Source organism: Struthio camelus, chromosome Z (assembly GCF_040807025.1).
Source record: "Struthio camelus isolate bStrCam1 chromosome Z, bStrCam1.hap1, whole genome shotgun sequence".
NCBI classification, from domain to species: Eukaryota; Metazoa; Chordata; class Aves; order Struthioniformes; family Struthionidae; genus Struthio; species Struthio camelus.
This window is the reverse complement of record NC_090982.1, coordinates 44,274,523-44,300,539: the sequence shown is the minus strand read 5'-3', so window position 1 is coordinate 44,300,539 and position 26,017 is coordinate 44,274,523. Positions and strand designations below refer to the sequence as shown.

The 26,017-nt window shown below is 36.0% G+C and overlaps 1 protein-coding gene across 1 annotated transcript in view; it reads left to right on the top strand.

Moving 5' to 3' along the window:
• The window catches only part of LOC138064539 (3'-5' RNA helicase YTHDC2), a 33,769-nt gene extending 8,754 nt beyond the window's left edge, over window positions 1-25,015 (top strand). Inside the window, exons 7-30 of the mRNA XM_068927543.1 lie at window positions 926-1,082; window positions 2,179-2,286; window positions 3,307-3,455; window positions 3,875-4,010; window positions 4,382-4,508; window positions 5,321-5,386; window positions 6,318-6,496; window positions 6,692-6,788; window positions 6,874-6,961; window positions 7,048-7,128; window positions 8,039-8,121; window positions 8,895-9,000; window positions 9,124-9,243; window positions 9,570-9,842; window positions 10,361-10,487; window positions 11,009-11,214; window positions 11,681-11,876; window positions 14,887-14,996; window positions 15,852-16,144; window positions 16,611-16,788; window positions 17,857-18,060; window positions 19,921-20,103; window positions 21,841-21,946; window positions 22,097-25,015. Of these exons, the coding sequence (XP_068783644.1) occupies window positions 926-1,082; window positions 2,179-2,286; window positions 3,307-3,455; window positions 3,875-4,010; window positions 4,382-4,508; window positions 5,321-5,386; window positions 6,318-6,496; window positions 6,692-6,788; window positions 6,874-6,961; window positions 7,048-7,128; window positions 8,039-8,121; window positions 8,895-9,000; window positions 9,124-9,243; window positions 9,570-9,842; window positions 10,361-10,487; window positions 11,009-11,214; window positions 11,681-11,876; window positions 14,887-14,996; window positions 15,852-16,144; window positions 16,611-16,788; window positions 17,857-18,060; window positions 19,921-20,103; window positions 21,841-21,921 (3,348 nt within the window). The 3' untranslated portion in view covers window positions 21,922-21,946; window positions 22,097-25,015. The remainder of the gene's footprint in view (window positions 1-925; window positions 1,083-2,178; window positions 2,287-3,306; window positions 3,456-3,874; window positions 4,011-4,381; window positions 4,509-5,320; window positions 5,387-6,317; window positions 6,497-6,691; window positions 6,789-6,873; window positions 6,962-7,047; window positions 7,129-8,038; window positions 8,122-8,894; window positions 9,001-9,123; window positions 9,244-9,569; window positions 9,843-10,360; window positions 10,488-11,008; window positions 11,215-11,680; window positions 11,877-14,886; window positions 14,997-15,851; window positions 16,145-16,610; window positions 16,789-17,856; window positions 18,061-19,920; window positions 20,104-21,840; window positions 21,947-22,096) is intronic.
• The last annotated feature ends 1,002 nt before the right edge of the window (window positions 25,016-26,017 follow it).

Below are 26,017 nucleotides of genomic sequence, written 5' to 3'. Positions count from 1 at the left end.
TTTAAGGAGCTTCTTGTTGATATGATTCAAAGTGAACGTATCAGTTTTTCTTGCATCTTGTACTACTTTTTGAAGTCCAGGTTTGCGCAAATGTATTCAAGATAATAAGCAATCTAATTTTCAGCAAATTACTTAAGTATGTTGGTTTATAATTATGTGAATACTCCTACTGTGGAGTCTGAGAAGTGAGTGGAACTGGAGTATTTATCGCCTTGCCAAAATTAAGATCTCCACTGCTGGAAGACAGCATAATTTTAGTTGCTTAAGTATGAAAGTGAAACAAGTATAAGAATGTTTCATGCATTCTTGCCTTCAGTCTAAAAATCTTGTATTTGGGTCTCTACTCTGTAAGTTCATAATGTAAAACAAGATAGAAGAATACAGCAACAAAGATTATAACATCAATTAAGGCATATGACTGATCTGAGCTGAACTTGTTCATGACTTAATGGATCTAAGCAATCTGACTTTTTTTCTATTTGTGTGATAGCTTGCATTTCTCTAAATGCTCATCAGTGCTGAAGTGAGAGTTTATTAAAGTAGATTTTGTAGGATTGCAGTTTGTGTCAGTGTCTTGGAGATGAGATGCCTTTGGATGTAAGTATTAGAAAAATTCCAGAAGTTCACTTGAGCCTCTGAAATCAAGCTATGTGTGGCTTGTGCATTAACAGCAGTCTGCTCTGATATCTTTATGATACTTCTTGAAACAGTTTGACTTCTCAGTATTAAAAAAAAAAAAAAAACAACAACCTTATTTAAAGCCGGTGAGATCTACTTCTTAATGCATCCGTAATGTACCGACAAAATACTGTTTTAGTTTTAAAAAAAAAAAAAAAAAAAAAGTTCACATTTCTGAAAGGTTGTAAGTCTGGATCCGTGATGCTTATCAATTTTTTTTGTCTTTCTTTCTTTCCTTTTTTTTAAGGATGAAGTACATGAGAGGGATAGATTCAGTGATTTCTTGTTAATAAAACTGAGAGATGTGTTGCAAAAACAGACTGGTCTAAAACTAATTCTTTCTAGTGCTGCTCTAGATGCAAATCTCTTTATTAGGTATTTTGGAAGTTGTCCAATAATACACAGTAAGTATTTATATCAACTCTTAAACGCTAGGCAGATATAGTCAGATTTATAAAGTGAAGTTAATCAAAGTTAGAACGATGCTCTTCTTTTTATTATGTTTATTTAATTAACTATTTGCAAGTATTTCAGTGAAGTGTTTTTATCACAGGAAGTACCGTAAGTTTGGGGATCCCCAGTCCCCCCCGCCATGTAGGTGTTCAGATCAAGGAGCAGGAAAAGGTTCTTGAGGCGCCAGTCTCCAGGGTGCTACAGATCCTAGGTTCGACAAGAGTCTGGCTTTCATTAATTTGTTCCAGCAAATTCTAGTTCCTACTGTATAGCTTCCTAAATTACGTGAACCAAAGCTATATTTTCTGGGACTATCTGAAGGAGAGAAAGGTCCTGGGTGATTTCAACTCAGCTATGGCAAAAGTCTACTAAGGGAGCAGAAATTAAAATCTAGGGATAAAGTTTCCCTGTGCAGTGGAATCTTTAGTGTCCATAAAGGTGGTCTAGAAATGAGCACTATTGAAAAATAAATCAGGGTAAATTGTTAGGAGATACAGACCATTTGGAATATCTCATTTGTTAGGAAGTATTCAGTAAAGCAGGCATCTGCTCGTACACTTCTCTTGAAAGAAAGTATTTTAATGCAAAAGCGTCAATCTTTTTGTGCCATCTTGCACTAAAGCTGTATTAATTACTGTTACATCTGTAATCTGTCAGTCATACAGTGGTAGCTAACAGTGGATTCTTTACTTTAACCTTAAAGAAAAATGGCTACTTTTAATAAAATAGCAATGAATAACTGTTGATCACAGGCATCTCTTCCCATACCACTTCAATAGAACTGAAGAGGTTAGTGAAAGTCGTTGTACCCACCTGGTATTTGCCTTTGTAAATGTTAATTTGTTTTGCAGTGCAGTAATTTTAAGAAAAGAAATGCCTGATAAAGGTACTCTTACATGATTTTTCGAGGAAAATAATAGTTATCCCTTAAACGAGAGTGTTTTGTTTCATAGTTGATTTCTCATGTGTATGAAATTGCAATTTTTATTAAGATTATCAGGGGGCCCAGGGAATATTTAGTATAGTATAAATCATTTATATTTTCAGTACAAGGAAGACCTTTTGAAGTGAAAGAGATGTTTCTGGAGGACATTTTACGAAGCACTGGATATACAAATAAAGAGATGGCAAAGTACAAAAAGGAGAAGCAGCGAGGTTGGTACCCTTTTGGGGAAGGGGGCGGGTAGGGTGTGAGGCTCATTGATTCGTTGAACAATTAAATATAGTGATTCTGTGTGTGAAATTCTAAAGACGGAATATTAGCTGAGACAAGATCAGATGAAAGAAAGTATCTTTAAGCTCTCAATGTTTACCTTGTTGAAGTATAACAGATAAAAATTAAATATTTTCACTTTCGATAGTTGCATATTTTTTGTCTCTGTTTGGTAAGTATTGTTTTATCTTTCCTAATTATTCTGGAGCAGAAAGGGCTATAAATTTGTGTTTTACCCACATGAAAGACTTAGCAGCAGAAGCTACTATATGACTTCTGGGTGCAAATTAAACTGCAGCTGCTGTAGAGGCAGTTTGTTTGTTTGGTCTTTTTGGTTATTGCGCAGAAGCAGTTCCTAGTGGTAACATTTTTCACCGTATTTCTCAGATATGAAACAGTAATACACTTGAACTTGGTACAGTTGTCTTTAGGTTGATTAAGTAGATACGTTATTTGAAAGCAAACATTCTTAACTTATAAAAGGCGTACCTCTTAAATTAAGAGCTGTTGCAAAATGATCCTAGTGTATATAACATATAGACCTAACTGTTTATCATGTTGCTAGCTTTGATTGCTGTGGATGGAAAAGTTCAGCTAAAGCACTGCTATGTCTTCTACTGTTTTTTCTGCTTGTACACAAAAATTAGTTGTTACATGCAGGAGCTATTTCATTTCTCTTTGATCTTTCACTTCTGGAAGGAGATCTGAACTCAGAATTCTTTAAAAACTATTTACTTAGGAAACTCTTTCAAATATACTGAGTTGGAAAACTGGAGGCTTTGGAAGTTTTAACACCCGAGTGGTATTTTTGCCTTGTTCTTAAAGCAGAGGTTTGCAGTGGTGGAGTTTGGGAGCCCTTATATAAAAACTTTTGGCTTAGTCTCACTACTTTTTGTAGCAGAAAGCAATGGATGACTAACATCACTTTAAAACACTTTTTGGGACTATCTTATGCATTCTAGAAGAAAAGCAGCAAAGCACTCTTACTGAGTGGTATTCTGCTCAAGAAAATAATAGCAAACCAGAATCTCAGAGGCAAAGACCTGTCCCAAGCGTAGCTGAAGAGTATGATCTGTTAGATGATGGTGGTGACACAGTATTCAGTCAACTGGTAAGCATTTTCTTTTGTTGGAAAGATTTAGATTTACATTATATTAGTAGACACTTAAAAATTGATTTATAGAGACATTATTCCTGTTGAGTTTCTAGGAGGACGTTAACATGCTTTAAAATATTAGTTTCTTTTTTTATTAGTTTAACTATTCTAGAATATAGCCAAGGCATGATTTATTAGATGATGGTGACAGTTGTACATAACTGTTCCTTAGATCAACTCACTGCCATTGTTGTAAATACCTGCATGTGATACCATAAATACTTTAATTTATGTGTGAATGCTGTATTTCTGCTTGTTACTTACAAAGCTAACTGCCCTTACACTGTTAAAATTCCTAATGTGTAATATATGAGAAAAGAGACAAAATAACTTTTTAGAGAGATTCATCTTTCAAGGCTGTTTTTTCTCTTTAGACTGAAAAAGATGTAAATTGCCTTGAACCGTGGCTAATAAAAGAAATGGATTCTTGCCTTTCTGACATCTGGCTGCATAAAGATGTTGATGCCTTTGCTCAGGTGTTTCATCTCATTTTGACTGAAAATGTCAGTGGTAGGTTTCTTTCGTTTATTTTATTCTATAAGGAAAAAAAAAAACTTAGGCAAAGAAGCCACAGAAATTCAAGTTATTATCCCAGTTTCAATCTTTGTGTTACTTTTGATTTCTAATGCTAATTGGAAAACTGAATAGGATGATTTGGGTTTATTGAATTGTGTAGTTATTCATTACTGAACTTGTTCTGAAGTGTTAACAGATGTTATAGTATGTTTCTAAAATAGTGTTGAAAACTGACTGTAGGATGGAGTAAGGAAGTAAACTCTGGTTGGGCTGGCTTTTGCAATTCTTATTCGTGTTACATTTAGATGAAATGATAACATTTGCCTTTTGTTTTGTTTTGTTTTCTTTTCTTTTGTACTTGTCAGTTGACTACAGGCACAGTGAAACCAGTGCAACTGCACTAATGATTGCTTCAGGGAGAGGCTTTTTGAGTCCAGTAGAGCAACTGATCAGTATGGGAGCAAATATCCACTGCAAATCATCCAATGGCTGGTAAAAACAAACAGCTCGACTGAAAAAAATATATAAATTTTTATATAAAATGAAAGATTTCCAATATACTTCCTGAATGAATTAATTTAGCAATTTTTCAGTGCTGTAAGCAGTAATACATTTTGACAGGCTAAACAATTTTTAACTTTTGTTGCATCATTCTTTTCTGCAGTCTTAATTAAATACTTAATTAAACAGCCAAATATACAGATATACACTTCTGTTTTCAATTAACCTGATTTGGCACCTGATTGGGAAAAAAATGAGAATCTTTCTACATTCACTGAATTAGACCCAAAATGCTTGGTCACTTGTAGTATAAGAGAGTAACCTCTATAGGACTGAAAAAATAACAACTTCCATAAGGCGTCAAACAGACCAAAATCTTTACACATTACTGTAAAAAACATCTGAGGTGTGACTTTTCAGGATGACTTCTGGGTGCTGGTGAGGTTTATTAGTGAAGGTGCTGCAAGAGGCATGGCTTATTTTTGCACATTGGTGTGTGATTTTTCAGAGGAATTGGCAAACTCTGCCCTCCCCCCAACATTTGCAGGCATTTCTGCATAGAGCAAGTATTCTTGCTTGGTAGAGAATTGTAGATATCTAAAAATCATGTAGCTATATGTCATACTCATTTATGCCCATGCAAATGGGATGTTTCAGGTCCAGCAGTAACCGTACTGATTAAACTATAATGCAGAAATTGATAGAAAAAAATGCACTGAATCAGTTGTTTACTGACATAATGTGGTATAGATATACATCTTTTGAAGACAGAAGTAATAAAGATCACTATGCAACTCTTTCAGGATGGCTTTGGATTGGGCTAAGCACTTTGGACAGACGGAGGTTATTGACCTTTTGGAATCCTACAGGTAAACTATAATTACTTTGCAGGAATAACATGGAGAATATCAATTTGTGCTTTGCCGCCTTTTAATCAGAAAAGTTGATAGTTTTGTGGGTTCCAAAGTCTGGTCTAGATAGCTAGACTTATTTGGGCATAGGAACATTTTGAAAACATATTGTTATTACTCAACGGTTTGTTTTGCATTCAGTATCATCATAGTGATTATGATGGCATAGGTTGTATGATATATGTAGTTCTAATGGTTAGGACTTCTTTTATGTCATTTATGTTGATCTTCTTCCCTGACAGGTATGTCCACATCTAGGCAAGATGTGGTTATATTAACTTAGCCTGTCTGTATGGTGAAGATAGCTGTTTTGTAGTTACAGTGCTACCATGGTCCCAAATTAAGGCTCTGTAATTGAAATGAAGCTGATCTATCTTTTATAGTGGTTTTTTTTTTTTCCCTTTGGTGTGTATTGTCGATACTTGATGTATCTATACTAAAAGAAACTTTACGGATGAGCGATAAATACATTAAAACATTCAAGAATTGTTTTTTGATTAACTTACAGGTAGTAGTTTACAGTTCTGCAGAGCCCTATTTTATTGTAATTTCTCTTAGTGTAGTTTCTGTTAGTGTAGTACCTGCTTAAACTTCCATAGCAGGAAAGTAGTTGGAAAATATATGTTTCTTTTTAGGATTTTCCCTTTAAGTGGTTAAACAAATGGCATTTATACTTTCAGTTCTTTCAGGGTTGCTTACTGTTGTGTTTCAATGAAGATGATTAAAGTTAATGCTAAACATTCAAGTGCTGTGCTGCTACATTTTAAATATTTCTTATTAAAAATGGGCATAGTAGTTATGTTAGTCTTGATGTAAATTTGAATTGATATCTGAATGCAAGCCTGAAGCAAGCAACCTTGAGTCTGGCCTGTGTATTTATATTTTTTAGTGCTTCACTGGAATTTGGAAATCTGGATGAAAGTTCCCTGGTCCAAACAAGTGGTAGTGACCTTAGTGCAGAGGACAGAGAATTGTTGAAAGCTTATCATCACAGTTTTGATGATGAAAAAGTGGATCTGGATCTGGTTATGCACTTACTTTACAATGTCTGTCATAGTTGTGATGCTGGTAAGTATATATACACACGTCTAATAAATTGCTGTAGATTCAGCTTTTGCTGATTAAATTGTGCTTTCTGTTCAGCAATACCAAAATGGTAAAACCTTTTGGGGTGTTAATATACATGATTCTTAAGTATAGTTTTGTATACTTGAAGAGTTTGTTATTTAACTCTGTATACAAACTTTTTTTTTTTTCCTTTAGGAGCGATTTTAATATTTCTTCCAGGATATGATGAGATAGTTAGTCTGCGAGACCGTATTCTTTTTGATGACAAGAGATTTGCTGATAATGCTCACAGGTAAAAACTCTGGTTTATATTGTTGACTCAAGTTTTTACTGTTTTTTGTGAAGATGCTTAAAACCTGTTTTCTGTCTTGCATTAGATATCAAGTTTTCATGCTGCATTCAAATATGCAGACTTCAGATCAGAAGAAGGTGCTTAAAAGTCCACCTGCTGGCATCCGCAAAATAGCAAGTATCATGTGACTTTTTCCAATGTTATATTGATTAATACAGTCTTTGCTTCTACAGTTACTACAGTATTTTTTTAATTACAGATTCTTTCTACTAATATCGCAGAAACCAGCATCACAGTCAATGATGTTGTGTTTGTTATTGATTCAGGGAAGATGAAAGAGGTATGGTTGGCTTAAACTTCCGTTTGATTAATGTTATTTTAGAATACTAATACAAAAACATAAGCTTTGAAGGATTTCTTTTATTAGTAGGCCTAGTGCTAGTATGTGTTGGAAATAGATACCAAGTAACAAAACTTCATGAGCAGTTTTGACAACCGTTTGTTTTATGACAAATATTGTAAACAGCTAGCTCTTAAAACCCTGGAAAAGCTGCTGCAGGCTCATTTTTAAAACGCAGCCTTCTATTTGATTTCAAGGAATGTCCATCTGTTCAGACCTCCATCTTCCTAAGCAGAGAAAGCTGGGAGTTCTCTCTGTCCTATTACTGTATCCAGACTAAGTCTAATCTATAGCTAAGTTCTTAAGCTTTGTTTGTTGACGACAGTGTTGAATGGCACTTTCCTAATTATTAGTACAAGAAACATGAGATAACGTGCAGTAATGAGATGGTTTTAAGACCTAGGATATGGTTTAGAAAATCAAACTGTGTTTCAGAGGAGGTATGTTCATCAAATTTCTGAAGTTCTCATGGTAATGCAGTTGTTCTGAATTTTAGCACAACATTTAGGAAAACTGAAATAATTCTTAAGCATGTCAAAAAAGAGAACTTTATTGCCTGTAACATTTTTGCTTGGTTTGGGGTGCTGCAGAACACAATTCATTGTGCAAATTACTTATTGACTGGAAAAATTCCGATTTAGAAAACTGTGTAGTACAAACATATTTCAAAGGAGAGAGCATAAATTCACTTGAAACTGAACTGCTTTAAAACATACCCTTGTGTCAGATGCTGCTGCTGCTGCTATTACTATTTTCAGAGAACTTGTTTTGATGAGCTAAGTAATTCGTTACTCTCATTTCATATACCTCATTAAATCTTGTTTTTATGTTCTTTACTTTTCTGTTATAGAAGTCTTTTGATGCACTGAATTGTGTTACTATGTTAAAAATGGTGTGGATTTCAAAAGCCAGTGCTATCCAGAGAAAAGGCAGGTAATACATGCTTCATATTGAATTTTATTTTGCAAACATCTATCATCTTTAAGCGAATGTATTTGCTTTTTTTCTTCCTGCGTAGCACCTGCAATATCCTATAAAAAGGTGTTACACAGCTTGTCTATCTGCGGGCAAAGGGCTATCTTAACGCTAGTTTTTGATGCCTCTTCATCCCCGTATTAGAAGAGATATTATTCATGCTTCTACAGACTGTTCCTGACTTTACGGGCCTTTATCATACTCTTCCCAGGCCTGGGTGAGGGCTAAGAGGAAACACCCATGTTTGCTGATAAAATGTCAGCATTAACCTGCAGGAATTTGGGTGTGCATGTGAGCGTTTTTCATCTCTGTCTCTTCCCTTTAAGTTGTCTGCCTTTTATTCCTGGAATAACTTCCTTCTGTTCCACATTCTGTTCCAAATTTGGAAGAATGAAGTTTATTACTGTCCTTACCTGTAAGGAATATGAGATTTGGATTGGTCTTAGGGCAGCAAAAACCCCACACCTGTTCAAATAGGACTTCTTTTCATTTCTCCAAATCTTCTGATGCTGAGGTAAAGTTAAAATAGCAAATTTCCTTACTATCAAAAATAAACCATTTACTGGAAAAATCTCACCTCATGTGTGGGCCTTCTGCTTAATGACAAAATTATCTTTGTGTTAGACTTGCTTCTGTGGTTTCAGTTTGAATTTATTTTTTACTAAAACAAAACCAGAAAAGCTCACAACTTATTTGTAGTTACCAACGAGCTTTAATATTTTATTTTCAAGGGCTGGTCGCTGTCGGCCTGGAGTCTGTTTCCGTCTGTTCAGCAAGCTCCGATTTCAGAATATGTTGGAATTTCAGACTCCAGAACTTCTAAGAATGCCACTTCAGGTGCATGTTCAGTTATCAATCAATCATACCTTTTTTTAATGTAGTTTCACCACACCGTATTATTACCTACAGAATACTGATTTTTCCACAGTCTTAACAAGTTCTTTGTTTTTTAACTTGCAGGAACTTTGTTTGCACACAAAATTGCTGGCTCCAATTAATTGCCCAATCGCTGACTTTCTCATGAAAGCTCCAGATCCTCCACCAGCTTTAATTGTGAGAAATGCTGTGCAAATGCTTAAGGTCAGCAGTAGAGTAGGCTTATATGGGAGTTATATTTGCTTCTGTGTTCGTGGTACGTCAATATGTTTTCCTCTGTCTTATGTTTAGTGAGACTTTGTTGTTTAGTCACTCAGGGACGCTCTGGGTTTCTGTTTCCATTTGGTCATGTGGACAGATCAGTTCTTGTTAAGGGGAGAGAGACTGCGTAAAAATATCAGCTCAATTTCACACAGTTTGTCTTGCATTTTTAGTATTTGGCAACTAATCTAGCTAATGTCCCACATAGATTTCTTTTCTGCTTTTGTTATAAACTCATTTTTCCCCTTTCCTCTTTCTTTTTAAATCAGACAATAGATGCTATGGATACTTGGGAAGATCTCACCGAACTTGGTTATCATCTGGCTGATTTACCAGTAGAGCCACACCTTGGTAAAATGGTGTTGTGTGCTGTTGTTTTGAAGTGCCTGGATCCTATTCTTACCATTGCTTGCACTCTTGCCTATCGAGACCCTTTTGTCCTACCTACACAGGCGTCTCAAAAGCGTGCAGCCATGCTGTGTAGAAAACGTTTTACTGCAGGAACATTTAGTGACCATATGGCGCTTCTCAGGGCTTTCCAGGTATTATTTCATCTTCAGAAAGAGTACTAATCTCAGTAGATTTCATATCAAAGCAAATGGTGTACCTACAAAGTTGGAAATAGATAGACTGTAATTAATAGATAGACTATAATTAATTCCTCAGAGAAGAAACTTTGTTTTTTGCCTGGCGGCTTTCCTGTTCAGTGAACTCACTAATAATTTTATCTGTAGGAAACATTTTGTTCAAATTATTTTTATTTTTCCATATTACTTGCTAGCCTAGTTAAACTCTGAATATTCAAACAAGATGTCATTTCAAGTAATCAGTGGATAGGCTATAAAATAACTTGGAGATGCTTTATGTTAATTTAAAGAAGAAGATGAAGATAATGTAGTACTTGACCAGAATAGATCTGGCTTGATATATATCTCCCCTTTCAGATATGGGATTTGTCTTCACTTTATTGTCATAAATTTCACTGTACTTAACCAAAAAGTTCATTTCTGTTTTTTTAGTTAATCAAATTTATAAGCAAATGTAAAAACACTGTTTACAGGCATGGCAGAAGGCGCGGAGTGATGGCTGGGAGAGAGCCTTCTGTGAAAAGAACTTTCTTTCTCAAGCCACAATGGAAATCATCATAGGAATGAGAACACAGTTGCTTGGTCAGCTCAGAGCTTCAGGTAAATAGCTCATAAAAAAAAAAAAAAAAAAAAAAACCTTAACATAAGTTTGGAGTCCAGCCTAGTATGAGCAGTAACAAGAATAGTGTTCACTGGTGTCAGTTACTTCCTTAATTTGAAATGGACTGATGCACATTCATTCTGGGCAGGTGCAGATTCTAGATGGAGGAAGTGTTGCTGGGGAACAGAATCTCATGCTGATCTAACTGAAAGCACTCTTTGTTCCACATTTCACTGGCTTTCACAGTGCAAGATTCATTTCTTTGGATTTTCGTGTTCTGTTAAATTATTTCTACATGAAATGTCTTTGTATTGTAAAAGTAACTCTACTTTGTGATAGTAAAACTCATTATCTCTAGAAGGATCTCAATCTAATGGTTTCTTCTTGATTGTGGTAAGGTTGGCAGTGTGAAAAATGCAGCAAATTTGTACTTTATTTCACTTTATTTCCCAACAGGATTTGGAGAAGAAAAAATATATAAAGTCCACTCTAATGAATCTTTATCTTCTTCCTTGCTCAGGTTTTGTTAGAGCCAGAGGAGGAGGTGATATTAGAGATGTTAACACTAACTCTGAAAACTGGGCTGTAGTTAAAGGTGCTTTAGTGGCTGGGATGTATCCAAATCTAGTGCATGTAGACAGAGAAAGCCTCATTTTGACTGGACCAAAGGAGAAGAAAGTACGATTTCATCCTACCTCTGTTCTTAGTCAACCTCAGTATAAAAAGGTAAAATCTCAAATTTGTAGTCTACAAACAAGAGCAGAGTCTGCTAAACACGCTTGTGAAAGTTTTAAAAATTTCTCTTCATAGTTGTCAGTACTTTGACAGCAGCATGTGCGTGCCTAAACGTTACTTTTTGCACAATGCTTTTTTCCTTTGTTAAAGTAAGCAATTGGAGTTGGTTTGTTTTTGCAGAATTGTTTCATCAGAACTTACTTCAGTTAATCCTCTGTTTATGTAGAATAAGACAAAATAGCAAAAAAACCCTAATTATCAAACTGTTTTGAACCAACTGCTGATGGTAGCAAGAAGGGATTCTGTTCTAAAGTAGTGATTTTTTTTTTTTTAGTTTTTTTTTTTTTAAGCAATATATTTGGCTTTGAAGTGGTAGGGTATCTTATACATACACACACATGCTTTTAATTTCAAATAAAAGGTAAAACAGCCTAAAGTCTTAATTGCTTTTGCGCAGATTCCTCCAGCAAATGGGCAAGCTGCAGCCATTCAGGCACTCCCTACAGACTGGCTTATCTATGATGAAATGACAAGGGCTCACAGGATAGCAAATATCAGATGCTGTTCAGTTGTAACACCTGTCACTGTGTCACTCTTCTGCGGACCAGCTAGGTTACCAAGTAATGCTTTGCAAGAGCCTTCATCTTTTCGAGGTATATACCTGTTGATATGCAGTAGTATGTGGGATGGAAGGATTATTTTTCAAGAACATTTTATATATATATAAAATTTTTATATATGTGCTAAATCTCAAAGCTACAACACCAGAGTTACTGTAGCTGCTGAGTAGCTTACTGGCCCTGTAATAAATGTCTCGGCTTTATACACAAGTAGTTTTATACCTTAATTTCCTTTTAATAAACCTTTTTAAAGTGCTGCATTTTGATTCTGTTGATTTTAACTTTTTACTGTTGACCAGATAAATAATGAAAAATACAACATTAGGAGCTTAATTCTTAAACAGTATCATCAGAAAGGATCCCCGTCCCTGATCTTGTATTCTCTTAGTGTTCTGTCATATATGAAGGTTATGGAACAGTTATGGCGGGGATAGGGATCTGCATTCATAGTCTACAGTAGACCTGTACTAGTTGAAGAGTTGATTTTCTTTGTCGATATTAATGGATCACACCAGGGAAGCGGTAGTTCCTGTGTTGTACATATGTTTCATCCATGATTATAATCTTCCCTGAAAAATTTTTTTCTTCAAATATTGTTTCCTTTGCCCCCATCTCTATTACTTGAGCCAAACCTTATTCACATGGATATCATCAGTGCGTTAAGGCCTGAAGTCTTAGCCTGCTGTAGTATAAGGTTCTTGAAATATGACAATGGTCTTCTCTTCTTTCCTTTTCTTTCTTTTTCTTTTGCTCTTTCACCTTCTTCCTTACTGCCTTATCTATTTGTGGAGACGTACCAAATATACCGTCACGGTCCTTATTGGACAGAATCAGTTTTGCTTTCACGTATCTGAGGTTAGCTAATCAGATGGGCGATTTGTGAACAAATGAATTGCTGTCAAAGCCTCATGGAGAATATATGAATATTTCTTTTGCGTTTGTGCCTGATTTGAGAGCTTTCCAGTACCATGCTGGGCTATGAAAAATAAAACAATAGATTTATAGAAGGTTGTTCTCTGAGATTTGAAGGCTAGTTGCTTAAATAAGTGAGAAATGGATATACCACTGAGTTTTGTCTGGGACGAAATGACTTTGTCTTAAAGTTGAGTGCGTTTGTACTGACTTGAGACAGCCCTATACTTAGTTAATGAATGTGACTATGATTACAAATTCATTTGTAATCACAGTCTTCATAATTAAACCAAAATTGGTTTAATTTTGGCTAACGCAGTTCTAGTTAATTATCGAAGGCTATGTGGATTCTGTAGTATTTAATCTGCTGTTTTTAATCTCTGAAATTAATTTGAAATACTGTATGTGGGTCAGATTCACTGCTGCCTCCTAGAGGCATGATGAGCCTAATTAAGATAGGCTTTGACATAGGAGAGTAACTAGATGATCTAGACTTCCTGCAGTAGGGAATTTATTTCTTTCTGAACAAAGATTATCCATTTGGCATACCAGACCCCTGCTCTTTCCCTAGATACAATTATCCAACGTGCTTTAGAGGAGATTGAAAGCTCTTCTGAGCTACGTCTATGATAGTTGTCCCTAGACTGCAGAAGCTGTTAGCAGTTCCTCTGAACCTGCTGTCTTCCTTTCTTGCTACTTCCAAATACCTTCCCTTTCCTCCTCCTTCTTTTACTGTACCTACGACTTCAGTGGTATAACCAAGAGCAGAGACCAGTCTGTCTGGCCTCTTTGAAGGCAGGGCCAACATGAACTTTATGTTTAACTTCATGGTGATGGTAAGCGTGTTTTTGGCTGGAAATAACTTGTCTGGGACACCAGAAATAGCTATAAGTGTCACAGTGCCTATTCTGGAAGTAATTAGTTTGGTATTAGGTAAAAAATTCTAAGAATAACCTTACAACTTTTTCCATCTAATATTTCTACAGCAAGCAGCAGTGAATTTTTTTCCAAAAGAAATGCAAGCAGTGTTGTCATATTACATCACTTGAATTCGTACTTACGAATCTTCAGGGACTCATAGGCGTAAATTACATTTGCATTGTTCTGAAATCGCACAAATGTTAGCAGAGTATAATTCCTAATATCTACACCTTTATTGGATTAGTATGAAATGTCTAATGATAATAATGCTGAAAAGTGTAGTTTGTACATTTTTTTTCTAGAGACCAGTTTATCTGATATTGCTTGAATCAGATTATTCAAACTGAACAGTTTAGAAACTGTCATTATTGCAATGTACACCTACTGCTTCCAGCCAAAACATGGATTTTAAAAAATTTTCAGTTATTATCTTCTGGTAGCTTTTAATGACAGTTAGCTATACCAGAAACTAGAAGTAACTGGGAATATACAGGAAATAATTTTGTTATTTTTATAGAGCACTGTAGGAATAGAAGCAAAAAAAAAAATCTATCCTGCTGTTTGTTCTCACTAGAAAAGTTATCTCGGAATCAAAGAAAGAGCCTATATTAAATTACTGAAGCTTTCTTGTCTTACTGTTTAACTGTTAAAACCAGTATCCATGCTGATGGCATCAAACCTTTTTTTGAGAAATGGGACTCCTGCTTTATAGCCATATATATATTTTTATATGGGTCTTGAATCTGCTGCATTCCTAGAAGATAAACAAAGCATAGAGCAATGCATGATTTTGCGAATAGCTTCAGGCATCAGTTTGTGTGTGCTAATGGTTTATTGATGGAGGTATCTGAGAGAGTCAGATCATAACAGTGCAGGGGTTTACGTGGAGGCACCTGAGTGAGTCAGATCATAACAGTACAGGGGTTTACATAACAGAACCCTCTGTGTGTCTATTTGTGTCTAATATTTGAGTTCTGCTACTAAAGTAAAAGCAGATTGACAGACTTCTTACTGAGAGGTTTTGAGAAAAAAATAAAAAAGATATTTTAATATCTCTATTTAGAAGTAGATGAAGAGAGAATATTAAGTAGAATTGAAATTTAGAAGGGAAATGGGTTTATTTCAGGCAATATAATAATGTTTGGTATTTCATATGCAGTGGAAATAATATAGAAATGCTAATGCACTTTTTCCTGTTTGTTTCATCCAGTGGATGGGGTGCCTAATGACAGCAGTGATAGCGAGATGGAGGATAAAACAACTGCTAATCTGGCAGTACTGAAGCTAGATGAATGGCTCCATTTCAAACTGGATCCTGAAGTAAGCACTGTATCAGCTTAATGCTTGTTCATTGGAAAAGAATATTTGTCTTTGTATTTATCATAGGTTTATTTATTACTTTTTTGTATATTTAACTTTATAAAAATTTCTTAAACATTCAGGTAATAGATAATTTCCTTTAAAAAATGGAAAATTGTGTATTTCCCTCTCTGAGAGCAAGATTAAAGCTAGCTCAAGATGGAGCGTTTGAAGTTGGAGATAATGTAAGAAAGGCCAGATTTAACAAAAGGAAAATAATATATTGAAGATAAAAATCTTCATGTCATTGAGAAACTCTGATGGTTGTTGTAGGAAGAAAAGTTGCTTATGAATTATGAAATGTTCAGACCATTCAGATCCAGCAATAATATTATCTGTTGTAGAGATGTTCAAAGCAGTGGGGTTTTTGAAAACTAAAGTGCATTTTAATAGCGTGCATAATTCAGTCTAAGTTCAGTCACTGCATTTGAGCTAAAGTCTGGCTTTGGAGAAAGATGTCGCTTAGAACTGATCTTTTTTTCGCCAGGTATGAATGAAGAGAATGTGAAAGTGAACAATAACAAATCCTGCAGGTTTACAGTACGGTTGTGAGTTTTTGGTGCAGAGCTAAAAGAAATAGAAGGTTTTAAAAATAATTTTAGATAACCCCAGAGAAGAAAGGATAACTTTTAAATTTTCTTCAAATGACCATCCCCTTCAGCCCCCTCTTCCTCCCCGTTTTAGTCTTGCCAGTCAGAGTTCTGATCCTGTTCGTTTTAGAATGCCAGATGCTGTCTGTTTAAGAGAGACATAGGCAGCCTGTATCTGGCTGATCTAATTTTGATTAGTCTTTAACAGAGTTAAAAATCATTACAGGCTGCTGGTTTGCTGTTGCAACTCAGACAGAAGTGGCATAGCTTATTTCTGCGTCGTATGCGAGCGCCTTCTAAACCTTGGTCTCAAGTTGATGAAGCAACTATAAGAGCAATTATAACTGTTCTAAGCACTGAAGAACAGTCTGCAGGTTTGCAGCAGCCTTCAGGGATTGGGCAGAGACCAAGACCTATGTCTTCTGAAGAACTTCCTTTAGCATCTTCGTGGAGGTCAAGTAACAGCAGGAAAAGCTCAGCAGAAACAGAATTCTCTGATGACTCTTCTAATGCTGAAAAGTAAGCTGTTTGAAGACTTTCAGAGAATAAGTGGTAATTTTTGGAGATATAAAAGCAGCACTTGAATTTCTGCTAGTAACAAAAAAGAACAGGAATTGCATATGTTTCGTAACAGAAGGATGACAATACAGTCGGAAGAATTGCTGTTGTGCTGCATTGCATTGTAGTTGTGATTTCATTGATAAGTATTTCCTATGAAAGCCTGCTGTTTGAGGGGACAGTCAGTCAGAGATATGTTGTCCGTGAAATCTGATCTCTGGAAAGAAATAGCGGAAGAGCTATAACCCCAGCATTCAAAAACAATGCATAATAAGTATTTTTTAAATTTAAAATACTTAATATGGTTTGTACTTATTGTAATGTTTATAGTCATGCAATAGGCTGAGATTTAGCTGTCAGTTCTACTGCGACTGCTTATTAAACTCTTGGCATGTTAAACTATCCTAAATCCACCCTTACCTCTTAGGGTTCTAATGAAATCTACACCTCCAGCGTTTCACCAGGCACAGAAGTACAAAGAAAGAAGCGTTTTGCACTCCAAGCGAGCTTCAGATGACAGGTCAGATCAATCATCAGTGAAGTCTACAGACAGCAGTAGTTATCCTAGCCCATGTGCCAGTCCCTCTCCTCCATTATCTGGAAAGGTAGAGTTCTCATGAATAAATTATCCCACTCTTCGATATTGTATTTCAGAAGTAAATTAGATTGCATCTTTCAGAAACTGTCTTGTATTATATTGATAAATTAAGAGCCTAACTTAGATTTCCTTTTTTTAACCTGCGTAATGCTATTTCTTTTTGGAACTTAAAATCTAGACTAAGTATCCTTGTTATGCTAGCTGAATGCAGTAAAATATTGTTCTTTGCAGAGAGCTGAGTTAAAGCTATCTAGAGTAGAACAATCTCTCTCTCTCTCCCCCTCTTTTTTTTTTTTTTAACTTTATGTAATCACCAGTGGAGTTATACTTGTTTTCTTGCTAAATTAATATACAGAGCCTGCACTCTGAATTCTCCATTTTGCTTTGGATTCTGCTTCCCTCTGTTTCTGTAATAGCATATATTACGACACTGGTTCTCTTCAAGTTTTGTGTTATCTGCCTCATTATGACTGCTTGCTTTCTGAGGATAGTTGTTTTAATAGACCGCACATTTTATGAAGTTACTGGCTTAATTCTCCCAGCATATTTGAATGGTAAACCACAGAACACTGAGAGGAAAACCTCTTGTTCCTCTAGGCACTGACTCTTTGGAGGCTTTGATAATTCCTCTTAAATCTTTCACATTTTAAGTTCATGTCATGTAAAAGCGGGACAACTTATGTATTTTCTGAAGATGGGAAACGTGAATAGTGTAGCTTAGGCTACAGTCTAGAACAGTTACGTTTCTCGCCTGAAGGTGTGTAAAACTTGAAATAATTGTATTTAATTGCTAGACTGCTGCTCTGCTGTACTTGTTTGCTGTTCCTCTTTTCAAAAAGACTGATTATTTTGGAAGGTGTCTCAGAAATGTAAAATAGATTTGAAATACCTTTAAAAACCAATGCAGATAGTACCAGCTGAGAGTTTCTGTTTTTCTATTAGAACCTGGGGGAGGAATGCAGGAATGCACTCAAGGGATTTTTATCTTCATATGTTGAAATGGTTTACAACTAAACTTTAGAACTAAAACCTACTTTACTTTATTGTAGTTTATTTTACTGTATTCTTTTTGCAGGGTTCCAAATCTCCCTCACCAAGACCAAATATGCTGGTTCGGTACTTTATAATGAAAAGTAGCAACCTGCGAAACCTTGATATTTCTCAGCAGAAAGGTATATGGTCTACTACGCCAAGTAATGAACGAAAACTAAATAGAGCCTTTTGGGAGAGCAGCATGGTTTACTTAATATTTTCTGTCCAAGGATCTGGACACTTTCAGGTGAGTCCTTAGTTAACATTACATGTTAGCTTTGGCTGATGGTTTAAGAGAGTGTAATAGATGACTACATAGTGGGGAGTTTTTGCTTATGTTTTCTGATCTTCTGAAAAAACAGCTCAGGAGGGCAAGTGTATCTGGTTGCTCAAGTGACGGAGTATTTCATTCTGCTCTGAAATAACACCTTTTTAGCTATCTCAGCTTGTCACTCAAAGCTAAGGCTGAACCAGCTCCAGGTTTCCTCAGTAATGTTGATATCCTAAGTTAATCCTTAAAAAATAAATTAATTAAAAAAAGGCAAAGCAGAGGATTGCTGCCTCTTTTTTGCATGCTAAAATTAATACTATGAAGTAATAAGCAGTTATCAAATGGCAACTTTCTAAAGTCAGAAGACTCCCAGATATCAATAAAAGTCTACTTTTTCTGAACAAGAAACTTCTAAAAGCCAGATGGCTGGAAAGTCATGACTATACTTTTTTGGAGTTATGTCCTGATTTCGCAAATGTTTAGGCCACTACTACAGTATTTTACGTAATATATTCTAGTTAGCAAGAGAGTCGTCAACAACAGGCAGCCAGTTTCGAGTTAAAGGCTTTACCTAGTGATTTGAAGTTGCATGTTAGCTGTATTGTAGGGAAGGCTAAACTCAGTTTTCCCTAGTAAGCAAAGTTCAACTCATCTTATTATATAAACTTATTCATAAAAGCTAAAATTAAAATCTAATGAAGTAATTCAAATACCACAGTCTTGGTGATACCACTGAAAGATTATGGTGGGAGATGCATATGATGATTTGGTAAACACAGATGTAATATTGAAAAGTTATTTTCATTGTCAGTTGTGGTTTTCTGCTCTGTATTAAGGAAACTGTAAATGGGCTGTTTTAGTTGTGCTCTTAGAGGAAGAAGAGGGGGAGTGAAAGGCTTTAGTTTGTTGAAGTCAGGAGCATAGGCAGTTGATGTTGCCTTGCCCCTCGGTTTTGGCCATCCGTGGAAACGTGAGTCTTCCATTCCTATTAACGTGCTCTTCCATTGTGTGTCTTTTTTCAATCTTTTTTCCTCTCCTTTTCCTTGTATCGATTTACATTTCAAATCTGGCTTGAGTTATCCAGGACTGTATCTTATAAAAGTAGTGCGTACTGGCAACCAGAGAATCCAATACAAGCAGCCTCTTAAAGAGATCAAGACTTGTACAACCTTGCCGGAATACTTGATGGGCCACCTCCCCCCACCCTCTCGAGGGATGTCCTGATAACGATAAAAGTCAGAAACCGTTCTGGATTTGTGGTCCTTCCCCTCTCCGCGTACACTCACGCACTCTTGCTTGTCTTGTTGGAATTTCTTCCAGCTTTGAAGAAGAAAACGGCAACTTTAACTTGTCTTTTCTTCAGGAAGAACAGCCACGTGCTCTTAATACTATGTAAAAGGTTTTTAATGTAGAGGGGACAGGGGAAGGAGGGAATGGATCTCCAAAAATGTCTAAGAAGGAATAGCTGCTGGAATATGACATAATACGGCGCTCATCATGATTCTTTACATTTCAAATGTTTTTTACTATACTTTTTTGAAATATTCTGTTACAAAGTTTAAAAGAAATTGTCAAGGTTTAATCAAGAGATATTCTCAGTGGTCAAACCTTTGAATCCATATGTCAAGTGGCAAAAAGATTGACACTTCTCTAGCAATTTTCTAGATGTAAACACTTTTAAATATCTTGCTTCACGGGGAAAAGTGTGTGAATCACTTTGAAACTAATTTGAAAATTTAGTGAAAATGAAGTCCAGTCATTCATTTAATTCCAAAGTGACCAAATGCCCTCTAACTGTGTTTCTCCTTTCGTATTCCAATTTTTTTTTTACTCCAGGGTTTTGCTAGAATGTCGTCAGAGATAGGACGTGAGAAAAGTCAAGACTGGGGGTCTACAGGTTTAGGAGGTGTATTTAAGGTGGAGTGGATCCGAAAAGAAAGTCTTCCTTTTCAGTGTGCCCACCATTTGCTCAACCCTTGGAATGACAATAAGAAAGTACAAATAAGCAGAGATGGCCAGGTAATGTTATTGCCTTGTAAAGTCTCCTTTACTCAGAGCTGTGTTATTTTGGCTTCTTTAGACTTGACATTTTTATCAACGCTTCTCATGTGTCTGTTAATCTGAATCATAGTTCATTGACACACGCACATTGTGCCCTGCTCGTGCGTTACTGTTGAGGAAATAGAGGCTTTGCTGTAGAGCAAGAAAATGTACGTCTGACAGAAGGAGCCTTACAGTTTTGATGCAACCATGCCTTTGGAAAAATAGGTCAAACTGTAGAAGCTATTCTGATTCATCACCCTTTGTGTATTCTGCCCCAGTTGTTCCCCAAAAGAAGAGAAAGTTAGAAATACCAATTTTAGGTTTTTCCATTTGTAAACAGATTTATAGGCAACTTCTAAAATGTTGTAATTGAGCATGCTAATTCCTTGGGGAAAAGAATCATTGAGTATAATTTAGATAAACCGTAAGAGAATAATACAGAACTAATTCAGAAGGCAATTAAAGCTATCCACCAACTGTGGAAATTGACTGCTATATATAGCTAGATAAAGATATAGAAAGTATATCTTAACAAAATTGAATAGCCTGCGCTGAAAGTTCCTGTGAAAGGATCCTGTTTCTTTAGCTTCCAGGTTTACTAGTTACAGTGAAAATATGAATTTTTTCCTGTGGTAACTGAGGCATTTCAGAGATCAGTATACAAAGCCTTTCTATTTCATCCAGTCTCTTCTGTGGAAGTAGTGTGATACGCATTGGAACTGTGTTGGCTTTTTCACTCGGAAGTTATGAACAGCTTTTCTGAAATATCACTTGGTTTTGGTCAGGGTTTAGTCTCATAAAATCAAAGCAGCCTTTGCTTAATGTATGTCCACAAAAACTAAAGTTTTCCAGAATTTTTAATTTTGGTTCTGGAGCTCTTCATGTTTGTTTGCTGCTGAGATAGTCTGTCACACCCAAATAAGTGCTCAAAATTGCACCTTTGAGTTTCCTCTGAAATCTGAAGAGAATCCTGAGAGTTGAGGTAGAATAAAGCGTAGGACAGATTCCCTAATCCGCTAAAGCCAGAAGCTACAAATAGCTGAAGGGAAGGTAGCACAGGAGCTTTTTTTGGCAGTTTCTGTGACCTCCCCACTTCCCCAAAAAAGGTACAAATATCTCCATGATGTTAGACGCTTGTTCTAAATTTCATGTATCTCATTCTCACTGTGTTTCCCCAAAACTTCGGTCGTTGTAAGAACGAGGAAAGGAACGTGACCAGTAGCATGCGGTGGTGGTGGAGTATAACAATATTTCTGCTGTAAGGTTTTCTTCATAGACAAAATCTTGAGGATCATTATGCAACTGGTTAATATTAATGTTATCCATGCTTCCATTAAGAGCTGCTGTGTTACCTGTGACTGCCTGTCCAGGTTCTCCACCACACTCAATTGCATTAAGTTTAAGGATCATGATTCTCCACATCTTTTATTTCATAAGCGAGTGGCCTATGGAAGGTACAAGATACATGGCACATATGATCTTGTCCACTCTGAATTTTTTTTCTCCAGAACCGACAGCTTACTCTGAAAGGAAGAAAGCCCAAGCAAACTGTAAACTAGTTCTAATATATGTGTGAATAGTAAAGGAAACGAACTCTTTCAAAAAGACTAAAAGCAGTCACGGTTAACTTTATCTAGCTATTTTTGTAATTGGTTTCTGCGTGTTTAGTACTAGCAGTGAAAACGACCTTCCTAATTTCGTGTTCGTTCCTAGGAGCTGGAACCACAAGTTGGAGAGCAGCTGCTACAGCTTTGGGATCGTATTCCCTTGGGAGAGAAAAGTTCAACTGATTGACTTTATAAAGAGTAACATGCTAGAGGTAGATACTTCATGCATTACTTACTTTATTATGATAGATAGTGATAGAGGAAAAGTTATCCATGTACAATGTATTTGTTTTTCCTTTGCAGTTTGGGAAGAAACAGGTTTACTTAATTTTAAGTTTTTTTTCTTTCTCTTGATTTTTCAGCTATCATTGTCACAACACCTTTTATAACCACTAGAACCAGCAGTGTGCCTACGATATAAAGATGAGGAAGAAGCTGGTGCCACAAGCTCTTGAGGTTGCTGGTGACGCTCTACAACTAGCACTGGAAAAATAGAGGGAATTCTGTTAGTTTCAGTATTTCCTTGTGATAGCAAATGTCGTAAGTCTTCACCAGGCTGTTTTTGACTGAATGACAATGTTTTTAGAGTAGGATATTCAGTGTGCAGTTGACTTTTAAAAAGATAGCTAAGTTCAAATTAAGTTTAAAGCAACGGAATATGTAAGTTCATTATGGCCTTAGAGTAACACAGCAGACAGTTTAAATACACAGTTTACATTTAAACAGTCTCAACACAGTAAAAAGTATGAGAGAAACCAGTGTGATATTAATTAGTCATTTTAAGAAAAATGCAAGACTAAATGAGAATAGATGCTTCGAAATAGATTTGAAGATTCCATGAAGTACTTTTTGAACTTTCATATGCTCAGTGTGAGAGAGCAGGATAAATTCAGACAGACAACTAGGCAAAAGGAGAATGTCAAAGTTCCATTAAGTAAATAAATGAAAGGGGCATGAGACCGCTTTGAGAGAGAATTGGTCCAACACATGTTTCCAGTTTGTTATTTATCTTCTTTAAAAGGTAGTCTCACTTTGGTAAGCTGAAATAACCTTTCAAAAGGCTGCAGTGAAGAGATAGTCTAATAGATCACTAACCTGGACATTATTAGAAGAAGAATTTGAATCCCTCCCCTGAAGAAAAAAAAAAAAAAACAGTAGAACTTTTTTCATCTTTTAATGTAGTCTTCATACTTTCGTTCTATACCTCTTTCATTTTTTTCTTCTATACTAATTTTTTCAATTATTATTTTCTTGGGCTTGTCGTTAGAAGTTAGGTTACTGCAGTGTAAGAGTGATATAAATTCACTCTGCTCACAGTCTGCACTTAACTGCACTGTTAGTATAAACTGAGAGCTTTCCTGCTTTTGAGCAGGAAAGAGCATAAGCTCTTAATGTTTGCTAGGAATATTCACACAGAGTTCAGGGTACACTGTGTATTCCTTCTTGCTTACTGTGTAGTGACTTCCGTGGGTAAAGAATAGGCTTTATCTTTGTAAGAGTAACTGAGTCCTCCTACAAACCTTGGTTTCCAGCAAGTGATGATACTTTTTTGTTTGCTTGTTTTCCCTGCCTCATACATTCTCTGGGATGCAGTGGGCTCCATGCTGTGTTGTATGGCTTTCAAGGATACATGCAGTAAATTTCCTTAGAACTTGGGGCAGATGGAGAAAGAATTCATAAATGTTTCTCTGAACTTCAGGTATGATCAAAGCATGATTAGGTGTGCTCTCCTTTCAGTATGTAGTAATTACTGTTTAGAAGAGAGGTATGATTTAAATTCTGGAAGGGACAGCAGTCCTACAATCAGACACTCATGAAAGGAGAAAAAAGATCATGAGTGGCCTTTCACAGTAGGGAAAAAAGACTGTAAGTATCTTCATGCTTTTTTTTTCCCCAGGAAAACTTTATGTTGATTATCAGCTAAAGCTTTCAGGATATCCACTGACTTTTTTACTGTACGTCTGTTTTTTATTCAAATTATATACAAGTTTCAGTTTGACTAAATATAGGATTTGAGGTCATAAACAACTGAGTCCCATTCTGTATCATTGCTCATGTTTTCTGCTGTCAAATTTTCCCAGCAATGATTTTAGAATTCATAATTTTTGTATTTGACTATTTAATGTTTTGAAATACAAAAGCCTCTGTAATAAAGTTGTTTTCAATTTTAGTTCTTGTTTTAAATTGTTGCTTTGCAAAATGAACCTTTTAAAACGTTTTCACTAAATTCAGCGCTCAGACTGCAATGAGTTTCTGCTTAAAATCTAATGTTATACACAAAAGTAATATTTCAGTCAGTTTAAAGCTTTAGGAGGGAAGGTAGGAGCTAATTATGTCCTGAGACTTTAAGTACACTTAAAACTTTCCTTTTCTTTCTTTGTGAACGTTTTCATGGTGATCAGACTTCCTGCAGTTAGCTTCAATTTACCAGATGAGCAAATATTTTAAAATAAGGTTCACATGTTTTTGCTTGTTTTACTAATTTTAATACTGACAGAACAGGATAAATTAATGCTCATAGTGAGGATACTTGCATGTTATTTTCTGGTTCTAATAAGCCAACAATTTATTGTTCCATTGTACTTACCTTACTTTACTGTTTGTATTTTCTGCCTTCTCTCTTTCTTCCCACGAAGCTGCGCGTGTCTTCATGGATACACATTCAGGATTGTTGCTGTCAGTGTCTGAGTAAAAACTGAACTCAGGGAAGACCAAATCAGAGATGAGTAATGTCTTGAGAACAAATCCAAAGGACCTGTCCTGACTTTAGGTGAGGCATAGAAAGGTCCTCTGCAAGGCGATGATTATGCTAGCTTTGAAATGATGATTTAAAAAAAAGAAAAAAAGAAAAAAAAAAAAAAGGTTTACCTCTGATTTATACCACTGTAAGCTCAGTGCCATGGTGTATCAGTGCTTCCTACTGACTTCTGAGACCACCTTTACAAGACAGAATCAACCGGTAGTTGGTAGTTAGAATTGCTGCTGCTCATTCTGTGGACTTTCAGCATTCGGCAACAATATCATTTGGTTTGTAAAAACTGAAGGTAAATGCTTTTTCTGTAAACAGCAATACTACAACTTGTCTATGCTACAGTCTGCAAGGAGTATTGTATAGTAGGTGTAAATGTTTTTTTTATTTTTGAACTAAATTACTTACTAGGAGAGGTTATTTTGAACTAAGAAACACTGAACAATGTGATGTATGGTACTCTTGTTTTGCTGTGCAAAGTCACTTGCAGACATACTTTTATTTCTAAATAAAAATACAGAAGAAAGATGTATTAACCTTGTGTGCTGTCATTCCCTTTTACCTCTAAATTAAGCAGCTGTTTTCTGGTAGCACCATAGTAATATACATTTCTGAATGGTAACTTGTAATAAATTAGCATAAATTATTTTTGGATAAGTCTAGCTGGTATTCTCTTGGATTCCCTTTTTTTAAGCACTGTTTTGATATAATCTAAAAGCATGTCCACGTTAAAAGATTCCACTCTTGAAACTCAGTAGCAAGTGACCTTCTTGTTTTCTCAGATAATCTCCCTTAATTTTCTGCGTTGTCATCCATAACAATTTTGCTAGGTTTCATCTAGTGCGAATAATGTTGTATTCTCTCTGTGGACGCGCATTACTGTTGTTGAATCCATGCAAAATGTCTGTATGGTTACTTCACTGTGCAGCAATGACCTTTCTGATGGATCTTCCTGCAGTGCTCTCCTTTGGGGTCATGTTACTTTGTTGAATGTTTTGGAAAGTAAGTGCTATTTTGAGCCATTGAGCAAATTCCAGTTTTCTGAGACCGTGTATTGACATTCTTTGCTTTCATTCTGCGTCTTGTATCTTCCTCACCTCCAAAGAGATTATCTTGGTTGCTGTGTGCAGCAACTAGCACTATGATCAGTTCCTGGAAGAGCTCCGGGGCTGTTCCAGGATAGAAACAGCAGGTGACTTACAGAAGCTCTGTCCTGCTACGACAAACGAGACAAACCACCCATTGCCGTCCTCAGAGTGCAATAGTAAAAATCCCATTTGGAGGTTGCCAGCCAGGATTTACTCTGATGTAGATACAGCCCTCTTGCAAGCTAGATATTTGTCCCTAAATATTAGAGTGAGGAGGGAAGGGTAAAGAAATGGGGTTATGGATTACATCCACAAGTTTGCACAGTGTACTCTTACATGAGCAAAGCTAATCTGAGTGGTGATGATTTGGGCTAACGCTAGTAATATTACGCAAGACAGTAGATCAGAGCTAAAATACTGCCTTATGTAAGAAAACGGTGAGGTGT